At 42.0% G+C, this 17,517-nt stretch overlaps 1 protein-coding gene across 1 annotated transcript; it reads left to right on the top strand.

The window, feature by feature from the left end:
• Positions 1–6,416: 6,416 nt before the first annotated feature.
• LOC131246821 (FHA domain-containing protein FHA2) lies at positions 6,417–15,918 on the top strand. The gene is made up of 3 exons (XM_058247245.1): positions 6,417–7,166; positions 13,769–13,926; positions 15,643–15,918. Exons 1-3 carry the CDS (start codon positions 6,482–6,484, stop codon positions 15,850–15,852), a joined length of 1,053 nt encoding a protein of 350 aa, XP_058103228.1. The 5' UTR covers positions 6,417–6,481; the 3' UTR covers positions 15,853–15,918.
• Positions 15,919–17,517: the final 1,599 nt, after the last annotated feature.

The raw sequence follows: 17,517 nt of genomic DNA, 5'->3' as shown, positions 1-17,517 counted from the left end.
CCATATTTACTTTCATCATTTTATTTTATTCTATGTACCTGGCCATTGTCTTTCAACTTTGCAAAGTAAAGTTAGAACTTGCTTATTTACCTTTTCTTTTTGCTTGTCGAGTCCACTCATAGGATTATGTGAAGCATGGCTATATGACTAACCTTTTCCACATATATAAGATTCCTCTGAAAATTGTAAGCCCCTCAAAGTAAAGACCTCAAGTAGTGGGAGCGAGAGAGGATACCTAAATTCTTCATCCCTCATGACCAAGATCTTTACCCGTACCTCTGGGGTCACAGGCCAACCACAGGAGTCCCTTGTGCCAAGGAATTTCATGATTCTTTGGCTCTACCAGACAGGTATATGATTTTCGCCAACAATGCACAATCACCTTACCAAATCAGCTAGTGGCGTCGCCAAACCTTTAATACCATTCTGAGCCTCATTGGAAAATGTATTGCACAATAAAAAAATCTAAAGCAAGTCAAACAAATTTTGAATACACCTAGCCGCCATCATCCTCCTGAAACATAATCACACAAAGGGTGTGAATGCATTACCACCGAGTCGCTTTGTAGGCCATGCATGTTGGGAGGGCGTTCACACCATCATATATGAAGCCATTGCTGAGTCGAATAATACAAAAATCTTGTTAGTTTTTAATAACTATAATATAAAAATCATATTGATTGGACAATCCTATTCATATTTAATTTGGCTTTGTTTTTCCCAGCCCCAACAATCTTTATAGCCATGGAATTGTCAATAAAAGTGGTACTTTTAAGTCATAAACTACCTATGATAGACCTAACAAATAGATGGATCAAATAATTCATTGTGACTATTTTTTGTAAATTATCTTGACCATCCATATTAAAGACCATTGATCAAATGGTTCACATTTGTTAGATAGGCATGATGTTTGCGTCATAGCCAATGAAATGTGATCTGAATCCAATGAACTGCCTAGATCGATGGATTGACTAAGTGTCCCAACCCTACTAGCTGACAATATTCTCAACAGATGGCTTATACGCAGGACTGATAGTGAGTGTCCCACGTTAAATCTTCCTCGTGTGATGGATACCTAAGCTTTGGACTACCTAATTTTTGTTATCCAAGACGAAAATGAGGTGACACACCTGATGGACGGTCTAGATCTCATGCACGCTCTCCCCAACGTGGTGCTCGGTTCGCTGTAGGCACGTCCCCAGGGACAGCCATAACCAGCTTGCGACTGACATTTTGTAGGACCATTTGGGTTAGGACTGTCCTATCTGTTTGAATATTGGAGTTATGTGTCACCTCTACTTTGGGGCCCATTGTCTAGACTGTCTGGATCTTGATACACATGCGTACGATGTGTAGGTTGGATCTCGGGCTTTTGTGGATATGATTGGATACACATGGGGAGTGTATGACTGTAATTAGGTGAACATGGTGGGCCCGTAATCCCCTTTGGCACACGTGCTTGGAGATGGCGTGATGCCCCCAGTGGGGCCCACAACAGATGCTAATTTAGGTAGTTTTGGACATTTTCAGGGGTATTTTGAAAGAAAGAAATTTCCCATTTGGACGGCTTTAGATGCTAGCAAAGAAGTGGGGAAAGACTGACTTTTGCATCTATCTCGTGTGCAGCCACTCCGCTACATGAGATGGTCCGAAAGATCCGTACCGTAAATAAGCCGAGGCGAGATCCACTTCAAATGTTTATAATTTAAGATTAACCTACCATGCAATGTGTGGGGCCCACTGTAATACCAATTCCACTCCATGTTCGGGAAGGATGGAAAAGCTTGGAATTAGATTAGATGGAATTGCATTGGGTCTCGTCCAATTTCACTCAATGTTAGCAAGTTGTGTAGGTCCCACCATGATGTGTGGGCTATATCCACACCGTCCACCCATTTTTTGAGATTATTTTAGAGCATGGGCCAAAAAATCAGGTAAATCTAAAGCTCAAGTGGATCGCACCATAGAAAGCAACGGGGATTGAAAACTTCTTTGGAGCCACATAAGTTTTGGATCTACCTCATTTTTAGTGTCGATGCTAATTTAGGTAGTTTTGGACATTTTCAGGGGTATTTTGAAAGAAAGAAATTTCCCATTTGGACGGCTTTAGATGCTAGCAAAGAAGTGGGGAAAGACTGACTTTTGCATCTATCTCGTGTGCAGCCACTCCGCTACATGAGATGGTCCGAAAGATCCGTACCGTAAATAAGCCGAGGCGAGATCCACTTCAAATGTTTATAATTTAAGATTAACCTACCATGCAATGTGTGGGGCCCACTGTAATACTTTCCGAATGGCCTATTTTTTGGGGCGTCCTTTCATCTTAGCAGGGATGGCATGCACAGTACCTTTATCTGGAAGGTTTTAATGATTGGGGTCCCCTGTCCAAACTTTTTCTTAATGGGTGGGCCGTGCTCTCCTCTTATGGGTTTTGTACAAATGTTTTCACGAATTCTCCTTATATATAAAAATAAGAGTGAGATATATAAATCTTATATTTTTTAATTTCTTTTATTTTAGTGTAGAAGAAAATTTTATATAACTATTTGATGAATATAAATATATTAGTAAGACATGTAATGGATGACTTAAATGTTGTACACACTATGGACGGGCTTAATGAAAAGCTTTATGCGAGTAGTGCCTCATGTTAAAAGTTGGAATATGTATAACGCAAGGGAGAAAATCTTCGTAGCAAAGAATAATTTTGGATTAAAAAATAATAATCACGGAGTGCATTTTTGATTCTCCATTAAACTAAACTTTTATTACGGAAAAATTTTGGCATAAAATGATGGAGCACCTTCCTTCTTCCAACTTAACAAACACCAAAATATAAAACATTTTTTAAATTCTGCATTAAGTACAAAAATTCAGCACTAACGAATGGGCCCTAAGCAATTTTAGGGGTATGATGGGACTTATCTGAGTTGGCTGGGACTCAGTCACACCCTATCCAGTTCGATGCCATGGGTCATTGCTGTCGCCTTAAGTTGGGTAAATTGGGCTGATTCACCCATGACTAAGATGAGTTATGACTTGGCCGAACATGTTCAGTCAAATGTCCCAGTCTTTTAGCCATGAATTGCAAGTCATTATAGGTTTCGTTTCCTATTGTGGTCGGAAAAATAGAGTCTGCAAGATGGACCGTTCGGATCATTGGATCACCCATCATCTGGGGCCGGTGGGTGGAGATAAATGCTGGGTCCTGAGTTGGGGCAGAGCCAAAATGAACCGGTGAAGTTATGCTGAGGTTATCCATGGTACACGTGTCATTATTTAGAGGTGCTAGATAAGGGCTACTCATCAAGCTGGGGAATCCATCAGCATGGACTGGCTCCAAAAAACCAGGTGGGTCTACTCATCCAGTGAAGCAGAGTGACACTACAAAGCACTTGGTAGGCCACAGCCCAACCCTGGCTTCCTTGCCCAGCTCAAATCCTTATTTCCCACTTTCTAATCCATCCTTGATCAGGTGGGCCATGTTGTATTATATTTCTGACCATTCTTAAAAAACTCAATTAAAAGGATGTGTTATATTATGAGAAAAATATTTCAAGTTAAAAATTTACAAAAATACTTAAAAGTATTTTTTTTATAAAATCACAATTGATAGAACGACAAGATAAAGAGTAGTAGTAATGAATTCAAAAGTAAATTAAGAAGCTCGGCCAAGTAGCCAATATTCATTCAGGGCCCGACCAAACTGCCGATAATCATCTAGAAACTTGATTGGGTTACCGCCCAACCCTAACCTCCTTGCCCAGCCCAAATCCCTATTTCCCGCTTCCTAATCCATCCCTTGTTCAAGTGGGCTGCAAGCTCACAAACAAGTAGACATATGAAAAAGAGAAAACCCAAGATTTACACTGATGAAATGTACAACGAAGTCGGGCTGAGCAAGCTGGAGCTAAGATGGCCAAATCCCAAGATCACCTATAAAATTCAAAGGATAGATTAACCCCTTTGAAAGTAGGTAAAGTCCAAGGTGAGAACAAAATAGACAACATTCATATGTTCGTCCAAAGATTTCTTGGCCAGCCAAAGAGCTAACAATGTCTCCCTCTTCCTTGTCTTCCCGAAGATTCATCAAAATGGCAGACACTCAAACGCTACACATGTGCCGACATATGCATTCGTGTGAGATCCAGGCCGGTTGTTGGGTGGCCCCGTGGGAAATGTGCAGTGCTAAGGATACGCTTTGCCCATGACTCAAGATGTGTGTCGCAGCCCACTTGGGCTCACATGCTTAGGGATCCGTTGATCCAAGCCCAACCCATTTACTTAAACGGCCTACATTTGCCCCCGACCCACCCAACCCTGACACACTACCTACTACCTATTCTACTTGGCCCAAACATATCTTGGAAGTGGACCCAACTCCTGCAACCAAAAATAAAAAGAGCCCAACTCAGTTCTCATCTCAGGCCTAGAATCAGCCCCACTCAGGAGTAGGGGTATCAATGGGCCCTGCTCGGTTCTTGAAATTAGAATTTTGAATAGGCCCTGCCTGACGGCCCGGCCCGAAACTGTTCAAAACCCAAGGCCCGGCCCGTTAACAGCCCTGATCAAGACCAAGCCTCGGCCAAACCTTGGGGGAATTAATTGATACTCTGCAGAGTATGATGCTCGATACACAGACGCACAGAAATTCTACGTGTCGCATATAAGCCCACCAATCCAATTTTGATCAAGCAATCATGGAGCCTATGGGAATTTGAATTTTGAATTAGGATCGCTGATCATTTCTCATCTCGGTTGTCTATTGAATGTTCATCATTTACCACTAAGAAAATAAAATCTGTGAAAATTTGAATTTTTCTGCTATCTAAACTGGGACACGCTATTTGGACGGTTTAATTATGTTGATTTTATTCCACTTGTGCAATTTTATAGCGGCGGTTTATCAACCAACCCATTACTCAGAGTATCAAAGTTTAAAAAATGATACTGAGGCTGGATAGGAGGCTTATACACAGGCAGTCGGAAATTGTACAAGTGACATATATCAACTCAAACAAAACCAACTAGATTGTCCATTACACTGTCCCCACCACACAAATCCAATATCAGATTAATTGAACAATCCCAACCTCTGGTTCATGAACAATTGTATGTGAAGATATGACCGATGGATATTTTCCATTTTAACCGTCCAATAATTGTCCATCAATCTGATAAACAAACTTAATATTTGGTTGATGTACTAGAGTTGTATGTGGGTCGAAGCGAGTCGAGCTTGGCATAACTCAGTCAGTAGCTAACCTCAGCTATAACTTGATTCAGCTCAGTCCTTGAGCCTATCTTGCTAGCTCGACTTGTTTGGATCAGCAGCTTAGGCCTGTTTGAACCGAGTCGTTTGGATCAGCAGCTCAGGCCCGTTCGAACCGAGTTTGAGCCTGATCGTCATTTTTTAAATAAGTGGAATGCATCTTCAATTTCTTACTGAATGTAAAACAATAATAATATTTTATAGGTATTTCATTAAACACCTAGATAGTGGCTTCAAAATTACACATCCAGCAAGCAGCATCAAAATCAAATCCCCGATGTATTCATTCCTTCCTCGCCAACACTTCGTTGAGTCATTCTATCAAACATTCGGCAAGCAACATTCATATCAAAATAACCGAGGCATCGATCTCATTTGATCTGAGTCGATTTGAGTTAAGGCTTGATCCGAATTGGTTTGATTTGAGGTTTGATCCGAGTGGAGCCGAGCCGGAGCAAGATCGAACTTAGTTCAAAATTTTTTTGAGCTCCAAAAACTAGTTCAACTCAATTTAAATCCAATTTCGAGCTAACGTGAGTCGAACTTTTCCAATCCAAACACGGAGCTAACTCAACTCGTGTACAGTTATGCTGGCTACCATAATTTGGCTGTTTGATTGGATTACTTGCATTCTACGTGTTGCAGTTTCTAAGTAATTTCTTAGTGCCTGAGTATCATTCAACACACTCTGCCAGAGTATCTAAATATTAAAGAGAAATGCTTTGATACTCTGGCGGAGTGTGGCGGATGATATGCAAGCAATTAGAAATTACGAACGCTTTGAGTTCAAGATAATCCTTCCAAATTATGGGTGCCAGTTTATCTGTATCATGAACCAAAAATCACTCTTCTTTGTTAATTAAACTGTTAGATTTCTGGATATTTATTGGACGGTTATAAATTAATCAAATATAATGCTCTTATTTAAATGAAATAAATAAAAATTTCCACGTAAATATTTTTAATCAACGTTATACACTGTTTTCTATAATTTAGTCGGGTTAGATTGAGTTAGTATTTGACACGTGCTTCATTTCTTAAGTGCCTGCGTACCAAGCGTCGTACACAGTCAGAGTATCAAATAACTCCTCTTCTCTGCAAAAAATTCCCCTTGCTTTCCCTTCCCACCAGAAAATCTCTCTCTCCATTAAAACCCCACAATCCAATCAAATCCAAACCCTCCTTTACCTCAAACCAACGGCCAAGATGATGATGATGCCCACCTCGACCCCCACCCCCACCAACCCCGCCACCAGCGACGTGGAGGCCGGATTCGCCAAGCTCCAGGGCGAGGACTTCGAATACTACATGCAAACCTACTCCATCATCCTCGGCCGCAACAGCAAGAAATCAACGGTCGACGTCGATTTGTCCTCCCTCGGCGGCGGCATGAACATCTCCCGTCACCACGCCCGCATCTTCTACGACTTCCAGCGCCGTCGGTTCGCCCTCGAGGTCGTCGGCAAGAACGGTTGCTTCGTCGAGGGCGTCCTCCACCTCCCCGGCAATCCCCCTGTCAAGCTTGATTCCCAGGATCTCCTCCAGATTGGCGACAAGAAATTCTACTTCCTCCTCCCGATCAGGAGCATCCTCGGTGGGTCCACGCGGCACGTTCCACCGCCCCACCCGGGGCTGCATCTGGGACCATCAATGCAGCCAGCGGCCGCGGGCAGTTTCGGGAAGAAGGCGAGGGGGAGGATTCCTAGGCCATTGCCGGATTACGGGGATGAAGATGATGATGACGAGGATCTTGATGACGATGGCGATGGTGATGGCGGGGCTGTTGTTGTGGCTGGGAGTAAGAAGTTGAGGAGAGCGGCAGATGGGCCAGACGTGTTTGGGTATGGTGTGGGCCCCACGGGCAGGGCTGGATCGTCTTCCGGGCAATTGGGTTAGTAATTCCTCGATTCTTCATCTTTCGTTTTTTGCTTGTAATGATTTTGTTGTTGCATTAATTCTGTCGTATTGGATTGCGTTATGGGTTTTAATCGCTTCTGCGTTTGGGTTAGTAATTTTCCTGCGGCATTTTTTTTTTTTTTTTAATTGTTGGGAATTTGTTGATGTTGTTGAATCAATCATAATACGGCTATGTTTCATGGATTTACCATCCGCACTTCTGGGTTTGTAATTCTTGATGCCTTGATTTTATTTATAATTCAAATGTTTGGGTGTTGTTGTTGTTGTTAATTGGGCTCATAATCTGATCTTGTCTGTGAGTTATAACCGAGCAGACAATCGGGTTTAGTAAATTCTTTCCTGGCATTTTTTTAGTTGTTTTACCACAGCAATGTTTGATTGTTGCTGATTTGTTAGTTCAGTTCGTAATTTGATTGTGTTTTTGGGGTTACATTTTTGAGGGTTATAAGCAAATATTTATTTTTGATTTTGATTGCTACTCTTCTGTTGGGAATTTTGGGCTCCTCAGCAAGGTTTAAAGTATTGTCCGAAACTGGTATGTATCACCTGATTGTGTTCTTTCAGAAGTTTTGGCAGCAGGTTAAGAGGGATGTGCTTGCATTTATCAATGATTTTTTTGAGAAAGGATATATAGTTTCAGAGTTGGGGTCCACGTTCATAGCGACAATTTCAAAAAAAGAAGGTGCCGAATTCCTTAGAGATTTTAGACCCATCAGCTTACTGGGACGCCCTTACAAGATCTTGGCTAAGCTGCTCGCCTCTAGATTCCGAGCGGTGTTGGGAGAAGCAATTTCAGAAATGCAAGAGGCTTTTGTAAAAGGAAGGTAGATTGTTGATAGTTTTTTGGTTGTGAATGAATGTATAGAAGCTTGCAATAGAAGGGTCAAAAGTTTGGTTTTAAAGTTGGACATAGAAAAAGCTTATGATCATGTCGATTGGGACTTCCTGGATTATGTGCTAGCAAGGTTGGGATGCGGGATTAAATGGCAGGCCTGGATGCAAGAATGTGCCGAGCCAACTAAATGTTTGGTTTTGGTGAATGGCTCACTAAAGGGTTTTTTTCTGAGTGTCAGAGGTCTTTGTCAATGCGACCCCCCATCTCCATATTTGTTTGTGGTGATCATGGAGGCATTCAGCAAACTCTTAGGCAGGGTGGTGGAGATAGGGCTCGTGAAAGGATTTTAAGTGGATAATTCAGATTTTTAGGTTACTCATTTGCAGCACGCAGATGATACAATGCTATTTTGTGAAGCAACTCCTTCCTCTATGGAATATCTTCGAGCAATCATAGTCAGTTTTCAGGCAGTTTCGGGTCTAAAAGTTTATATTAGCAATAGTGAAATTTTGGGGGTGGAAATTCCAAAGGAGGAAACAAAGTTATTCGCTTACAAATTTGGGTGTAGGGAGAGTGTTTTCCCTACGTTGTATCTAGGCCTCCTGCTTTGTATTGGAAAACTGGTGAAACATCTTTGGCATGAAGTCATCGAAATGTTTGAGAGAAGATTGTCTCATTGGAAAACTCATCACTTATCTTTGGGCGGGAAAATAACTTTGATCAAGACGGTTATGGCTAATCTCCTAGTTTATTAGATGTTTCTATTTAAATGCCCAAAATTGGTCCTAAATAAGTCGAAAAACTTAGGAGGGATTTTTTATTTTTTATTTTTTTTGTGGAATGGAGCGGAAGACAATCACAAATTTCATCTTTTGAAACGTGAAGAAGTTTGTAAGCCCAGGGATCAAGGGGGTGCAGGTTTTAGGAAGTTCTAGGATATGAATATAGCTTTGCTAGGGAAATGGGTTTGGAGGTTTGGGGTAGAAGTAGATTCTCATTGGAGAGAGGTGATTTGTAGGAGATATGGGGAGGAAGATAGTGGATTAGGTCGTCTTCGTTGTATAGAGCTTCATTTCTATGGAAGTTGGTGGTGTCAGTAAAACATATAGTTTGGGAAGGGATTGGGTTTAGGCTAGGAAATGGGAAGAACATCAGATTTTGGGATGATAAGTGGGTTGTAGGGAATAGGTTGAGGGATTTATTTCTTGTGGGGCGGATGTCAAAGTAGCGAGTTGCTTTTCCTTTGTGGGAGAGGAACTAGTTTGGGCCCCGCCGTGTCAAGGAATTTAGCCGATGAAGAAATTTCAGATTTTATCAGTTTGATTGATATGCTTTCCAAGGTATCTTTGGTTACATTGGAACCGGATTTGATGGTTTGGTTAAAAGGTTAGTCCGGTACATTCTTGGTGAAATCCCTTTATATGTCTGTAAGTGGTGAGACATCTCCAGGAGGGATTTGTCCGACGTCTTTCGTTTGGAGGCATGATGCTCCCTTAAAGGTGGTGGCATTCGCTTGGTTATTGGGGAGAAAAAAGTGCTCATTGTGGATAATCTTCGAAGAAGGAACATGATTCTGCCGAATGTATGTCTCTCATGCCACTAAGCCAAGGAAATGGTGGATCATTTTTTTACCCAATGCCCATTTGCTCGAGAATTGTGGGATAACTTCTTTAAGTTATTTGTCGTCGATTGGGTTTCGCTGGGTTCTATGGATAAGTTTCTTTTGAGTTCGCATTGTGGGGGAATAAGGAAGATTGGGAGGAAATTTTGGCGTCTTACTCTTCCGGCCTAATTAGAAAACAACTTGATGGATGATCCGATTAACAAGATCTAAGCCATAAGAGTTTTCCTAGGCAACTCATGGATCCTATGTTGGATCGTATGGACCTCACTGTATTCTTATGCATGCAGCCAACCAAACCACATATGAGCCACTACAATTGATTTTGTAATGCGACCCAAAGCACATTACATTAGGAACTTGAACTCCCCATGTGTCCTCAGTTCTAGGGATTAGTCACAACTGGTACATACACAAGTCAATCTATTCTACGCATAATAGGTCTCCTAGTCTAGTGACTTGAAGCGATCCTTTAATGTAAGTGTCGAACAAATCCAATAAAAAGATCCATTTACATGAAAACACACTCTCTTATGTGGGATAGGGCAAAGGTACCAACTTGTTGTTGAGCCTGATGATGGAGACTTTTCATCCTGACTCATCATTGGTTCCCGCACACAGGATGACCACATAGGAATAACTAGAGGCTCATCATAAAGTCTGCTAGTTGGTCATGAAATAATAGGGTAGTGAGATTTATGGAACACAACCCTCCCGCGGCTAGTGGTTGTTGTACCTAAACTCAATTTCTCAAGGACAACAGTGGAAATCCTCTCATTTTTTTGTTAACACGCACACACACCCCCACACACTCACGCTAGTGGAATTTCACCACCTATGGGTACAACACATGGATATATACAACTAAGGTAAATCTACTCATTTTTGCAATTTGTAGATGACATTATCCTCTTCTGCGAAGCTAAGGACTCTATGATAGCTAATTTGAGGATTTTGGTGTGCTGGTTTGAGCTGGCTTCTAGGCTTAAAATTTATGTCGAAATATGAGATTCTGGAGATTCGAACCTTTCAACAGGAGTTGTCTTCTTTTGCTGATATTTTAGTTGTGGGCCTTTCCTTCATCTTACCTCAGTCTACCTCTATGCTTGGGTGAACCACCGAGTCATCTTTGGGACTGTGTAGTGAAAATAACGGAACGAAAGCTTAGTAATGTAGGACCATTTTCACATCGAGCTCGAGTGGGGTGGCCTATGTGATGCAGAGGCACACTCAGGGTGGGTGGCCTATCTGAGGCAAAACCCATGTGATGTGGGATCTACGAGGGAGCGGAACCCATGTGATTTGGAGACCATGAGGGGGGTTCAGCCAAGGACCTAACCCATGTATCTTGGGCCTGGGCTATGAGATAAAGGGATTGATTTGCCACGCTCTATCAGTTCGAACTTTTAGATCAAGTGGTTAGTTGTCCTACATCAAAGTGATATCAAAGCAGGAGGTCTCGTATTCAAGACTCCTCACCGGGTGTGATTAATACAAGGGCATTTTCACACCGGGTTCGAGTGGGGTCCCCTGTGGGATGCAAGGGCACACTCGGGGCGGGCCATGTGGGCGGCCCGTGTGAGGCGGACCCATGTGATTTGGGGGCCCACGAGGGAGGTTTGGCCGAGGACCTAACCCATGGATGTGGGGCCTGGGCTATGAGATAAAGGAATTGATTCGTCATGCTCTATCAGTTCGAGCTTTTAGAGCAAGTGGTCAGTTGTCTTGCATCACTTAGCCCTTGCAAGAGCTTCTCTCCCTTGGGGGTACGCTTACCCTCATCCAATCTTCATTATCTAATCTTCCCCTCTACTTTATGTCCCTTTTCAGATGTCCTAGGTCAGTGCTTGAGCATATTGATAGACTTAGGCGATTTTTTATGGCAGGGAGGTGCTGATTCTGGCCAATTTCATCTTTTGAGTTGGAAAGAGGTTTGTTGGCTATTCTCAGGAAGGGGTGCTAGGATTTAAGGCTTTTTTCTCATGCATTCACTGAATGACATTCATTTGCTTATGTGATTACTGGGGAGGGGGTGGGCTTCAGTCCCGCCTAGGCTGCATGATTTTGTTGGATGGTCATTATAAGATAAAATCCTTCATTCCTTCTAAGATAGAGAGCAAGCACAAAATCTCGAACTTGTGTTTCATGTGCAAAGGGCAGAAGCAATAAATGAAGTAATATTCATTCTATTGCGACAAGGAAGATATGGGAACACCTTAGTTGCACTAGGTGTTGTTCCTGCTTCAAATCTTGCTTCAGATTCATGCTCCTGCACCCATTTCCTAGCCATCTCAGTGCCTCTCATCATCTTTCAAAAAAAAAAACATATGGGGGACACCTTAGTTGCACTAGGTGTTGTTCCTGCTTCAAAATTTGCTTCAGATTCATGCTCCTGCATCCATTTCCTAGCTATTTATTCTTTTTAACAGTTTGAAACAGATGATCAGTTCAGGAAATGGGAAATTTTGTGAAATATCCTCATATTCTACCAGAAATGTGAAAACCATCCCTGGAATTCTGGCATTGTGCATGCAGGTCCTTACCCTTGTCAAATGATGAAACACTGGATTGGACCTTTAGTCAATGTAACATTGATAATTGATGGGGGAGAATACCCCTCAATCCATGCTGTTTTTAAATGGTGAGTCTTGACTTGATTACTTCTTTTGAATTTTTGATGAGCGATGGAAATACCCCCCCACCCAAGTAACTCATTAATTTCATCCAATATGCCCTAAAGAAATGCCACAGTAGTTTGCATTAAGAGAGATGAAATAGGTGAATCATGGTAGAAGTGCCAAAGTTGCACACTTCAGTGAGATCCAGACCGACCATTAGTAGGGGTCAGCTTCTCAGCTGATAACTTAGGCTGATCCACTCATCATATAGTCCACACTCATACGACGAACATGGATGGTTAGAAAGAAAGAAAAAAAAAAAAGTCGCCATTAGTCCATATTTACTGTGCACATTTGCCATTTGATGAGTGGGTTGGGGATTTTCAGGATAGGACGCGAGCACTGAGGGGATTGTCTGAACGTTGTAGATCCTACATGCATGTCACATGCTGGCATCTGTGCTTGTGTATATGTGGTTCGTTTGTCTTTGGTACTTGAAGATGGGGCATATGGAAATAGCATTCTTCTCCTCTCAATACTCCTTTTCCTTGTTAGTACTACACTTCTTAAGGTGTCAGACGAGATGACTGCGATAATTCATTACCACCATTTCGAACGGTGGTAAGAAGACTGATTCAATACCACCATTGCTCTTTTCTTTTAACGGTTGATTTCTGATTGACTTCAAGAGATAGTTTGTAGGCTAAACACTTCGATTGGTTATTTAGTTAGAGCACCCTAGCTAAAGCAGACTTAGTGAGCACACTGTGGTCGTATTTCATATTCATGTTAGAAACCATAGATGTTACCTGCAGCACTGTTTGGAGGGTTTGGTACTATTCTGTCCATGCATTCTACGTGTAACAGATGGACTGCCATTAAGATAGCTGAGCTGTTCTTGCATATGCATGCTTACTCATTTATGAGTAACTATGCTCACTCATATAGGAAACGTGGCATGTGGAATTTTACGCTGTTAACCATACCTCTGTTATTTTAGGCTGCTTGTTCTATTAAATATAGTAACTGGAAGAATGCTATTGCCATATTAACTTATATGAGATAAGGGACTAAAGTAAGGTTGCATATTAACACTAGTTTTCTACTTCTCTCCTTTTCAACAACAAGAACAAGAAGAAAAGAAAAGAAAAGAAAGAAAGTTTCTTTCCAAACAATCAGGTAAGTTCCAGTTTCATAAAGCTGACCCCAGGTTAGCTTGGACAAGGCTATGATGATGAGATGTTTTTTAAGTGCATGATAAAACACAAGTTGTCTGAGCCCCCCCCCCCCCTCTTTTTCCTTCATATTTTCATGCTGTTCTTTAATCAGTGAATTATCCATACACCTGCATACTTCAAGGGGAGTCATTTTTTAGATGCACCTGAGCCAACAGGTTCTAATGGCCATTATCTTTCTTTCTTTTTCTTTTTTTTCTTCTTTTTTTAAATTTTAATTTTCTTGTCAGAGGGGTTGGATCTCATGCCCATTTTCTATTTTTGCAGAGAAGAAGGGAGAGACAAGGTCAAGGGTTGATAGGGAAGCGGATAATCATCAACTTTTGCAGTTAGAAGAGAAAGACGTAGTGTCTTCTGTAGCCACCGTGCTTTCTGATCTCTGTGGTCCTGGGGAATGGATGCCTATGGGAAAACTTCATGCAGAGGTCAGTTTAAGCATAGTCGGCTTAATGATTTTGGTATTTTGCATATGAAATTTAATATGATATCATGTTATGTTTACTAGATTTGAAATATTTGGTTTCACAGCCATATAAAAGACCAGACCTCAAGCAATTGCTATACATTATCTCATTTAAGATAGTTCCAACTCCAATATTCTGATCCACCTTGGCATCAGAATGAATTGACTTGTGATGTTCTAAATCAAAATCTGACACATTGTGCCAGATGTCCACAACACTAATTACCATTTCAGTGAGTGTGTGTGTGCATGTGTGGGGGTGGGTTTTGTTAACATCCCCACCTTCATGTGTGTGTTGAATGACATGAGGGACTCCCAATCATCAATTGGGATGGTTCATTCAGTAGTACTAGTACCATTGTGAGTAGCCATGGTGCAAGAATCATGCAGATGGGATGATCCTAACCCTTCTGAGTGGGACCAATTTGTTACAACCGTCTGTTGCTTACAAGCCATAGATCATGTGGTTAGAATTATCAAACCAAATCGCTACTTTGGAATCACAAGCGATACAAATTAGGATCCATTGAATAGGTTTCAGGATGAGGATTGGACTTATTTTGATTCTTTGCTCAATCTTGACTGTCCATTTTCCATGCTATTGATCGGATGTTAGGATCATCTGATTGGTGTAATTTTTGCACCATGGTTCTCCTAGTTCCGTGAATGAATGAATGATTCAAATCGATGATTGGGCATCCCTCTTGTCATTCAAAAGGTTTGGGGATGTTAGCCGAAACCTATATATAGACACACACACACACACACACACACACACACACACACACACACACACAGTTTCATTTCACCGCAAGTTGATTTCGACCACAGGTCTTTCAGGGAAAGGAGAGGCTGCAGAGAAGGTGCCGAACATGGGGTCATATGATGACCTCCATTTCTACAGTCTGGGTTCATATGATGAACCCACCATGGTACGTGCCATGGCCTGAACATCAAGTTGGTTTAGCCTGCAGGTCGGCCACATGTTTGAAAAATTGGAGAGATGGAGAATGGCTAGTGGCCTGAAGGTGGAAAATCAAGCTGGTTTGGCCAGCAAGTTGGCCACCATGAATGAAAAATTGGACTGCTAAAAAAGACTGATTCACATTCGGCACACACTTGCAGCCCAACTGACAGCCAGACTACCTGATTTCATGCCATGATGCGCTATTGCAAGAGTTGCATAGCATATAGAATGTAACACTCTAGGATTTGCCATAGTGGACTCATAGAATCGTGTCATGTTGATCGTATCCGACATTGGGGCTAAGGGTTGTGCTGGACCCCTGAGGCACTTTGGGATGTTTTTAGGAATATCAGAATCCTAGCTTCTGGTTTAAGTGGCCCGGGGGTCAACAGACTATGCGATTATCCATCTGGCTGGTGTGGGGCCTCCCGCCCTATTGTGTTTTCCAGGAATTGTCTCTCTTTTGATTAATATAATTTCCGTTATTCCAGAAAAAAAAAAAAAAAAAACAAACGACGTAATTCTTTCGTCTATTTCTTTTCTTTTCTGCCATGCTAAAGTGCTAAAGCACTCCTGAAATTCTAATCCCTTGAAACATGCCACATTTCCACACTTCTCGTTTATCTGTTACTATAATTTTATGAAAGTAGTTTTCAAATGGTCATGAATATTGGCTAATACTTTCTTCTTCTTTTTTCCTTCATGAAACAGCTTGTTGAGCAGTATGGTAGTATCTGGCACCACAGTAGAGTAAGACGGTACCTCCAATCAGAGGAGTGGCCCATCAATGAAACCAAAGGACGGCCTTGGTTTGGCCTACTTGCATTGCTAAGGAAATACCCAGAACATTTCGTCATCAACACAAGGTCCAAGGGAAGGATGACATCGGAGTTTGTTTCCCTAGTTTCTCTGCTTTCATAAATCACAGAATCCCAGCCTTCTTCATCGGTGGGCCATTGGACACATCAACCAAACATAATACACAATTGTGTACCCACCAGTGGTGAAATCCCATGGCGTGCATGTGTGGGGTGCGTGTGTGCGTGTAGAAAAAAAAAAGAGTTCCCTTGCAGGTGCTGGGAAAGAGAACTGGTTACCTGCAACAGCTGGCCTTATGGTATGGCCCATTTTGTTGCGGCCGCTGAATTGTTGTTTCGACTCTTGCTGCTGGAAATATTTGGATATTTGAGAGGACAAAAGTTGCCTGAGATTGGTCCACAGCTGCTTGCAGGTGATCAGTTCTTGTCCCAAAATGGGGGTGTCAAACTTTAAATCATTCTTGGTTTTGAAAATCTGGTCGTGTAATCAAACCATCCATGCGTGATTTACAGCATGGAATGGATGCAACTGTGTTCTTTGATGGATACAATTTTTCATGTGCGAGGGTTCTAACTGTTGATATTTTATGGTTTTATCTTCTTACCTCCAATGACTAGAAAGTGCAGGATCATAACTGTACATTTTGAGTTGAATGCTTTTCATGTGTATGATTGAAATTCCAAACTTGGTTGGGGCGACCTTCCGTGGGTCCCACCTTGTAACTATCAGACAGTTCACTTGGTGGGGCCAACAATAGACGGGTGGCAATCACCACTCTCCCTTCCACCCCCACATTGGGCAGTGCCCTCCCTAAATATATCAGAAGGCCGTCCCGACCATCCAGTTGGCCTGCCAATGGATCATTGAAGCCAAAGTGTAGACTGGCGTTTCTGGGGGGAATCACGTACCCCAGGATTGGATGGCAGGTAGGGGACAGATTTTCAGTCCATGGTATGGGGCCCACTTGATAAAGGAGGTGTATTCCTGGAAGGTGGACCCTGCCTGGATGGATAAATGACATTTTAAAAAAATAATTTAAAAATATTTGCTGAAATTAGCCCCTTTTGCAATCTTGCTGTTGCTCAGTGCAAAAGTCTCCCAGGTCTTACTCTCAATAGAAAATACAAGATTGTTGTGTGCTGGCTTTCAATGCTTTTGATGGCTAAGAGCAAGATCTGATGATGTGGATCCTGCATAATGCATTCTGCAAATTGGTGAGGGAACAAGAACCACATGGACTCTGTTGAGACAACCTTGGCTGAACAAGTCCAATCCAGCTATCCAGCCAACCTAGTGTTCGGGCTAGTTAGCTATTGGGCATAGCATCCCATACCTGTGGGCACATATCCAGCCTACTGCCGAATCAGGTCATGTGTGGGCCTTGCCTTGCCCAGTTTTAAGCTTGCCCAAGCCAGTCATGACTCAAAGCTGCTCAATGTCATTTCCCAAGCTTTCTCAAGAGCCAGTTTTGAGAGACCTGTGATGGCCCATTTCCCATTGGGCCATCAAAATCAGGGCCAGCTACAGCCCATGCTAATCACTTGTACCTATGATTTTTGGTTGGTTCATTTGATTTGGTAGCAACAAATGTTGTGGTATGCATCCAGTTTCGGTCAGGATCACCCTAGTAATGTCTCTGGGGTACTCTTTTTAACATTCTTGTCCTATTATTTATCCAAGCACCTTGAATAAGAAATGATTACTTCATGTAGGCCTTCTCTTGCTATTATTTGTCAAGCACCTTGAATAATGGACTACTTCCAGGCA

Source organism: Magnolia sinica, chromosome 5 (genome assembly GCF_029962835.1).
Source record: "Magnolia sinica isolate HGM2019 chromosome 5, MsV1, whole genome shotgun sequence".
Lineage (NCBI taxonomy): Eukaryota > Viridiplantae > Streptophyta > Magnoliopsida > Magnoliales > Magnoliaceae > Magnolia > Magnolia sinica.
Note: the sequence above shows the minus strand (reverse complement) of the source record. Positions and strands in the feature narration are given on the sequence as shown.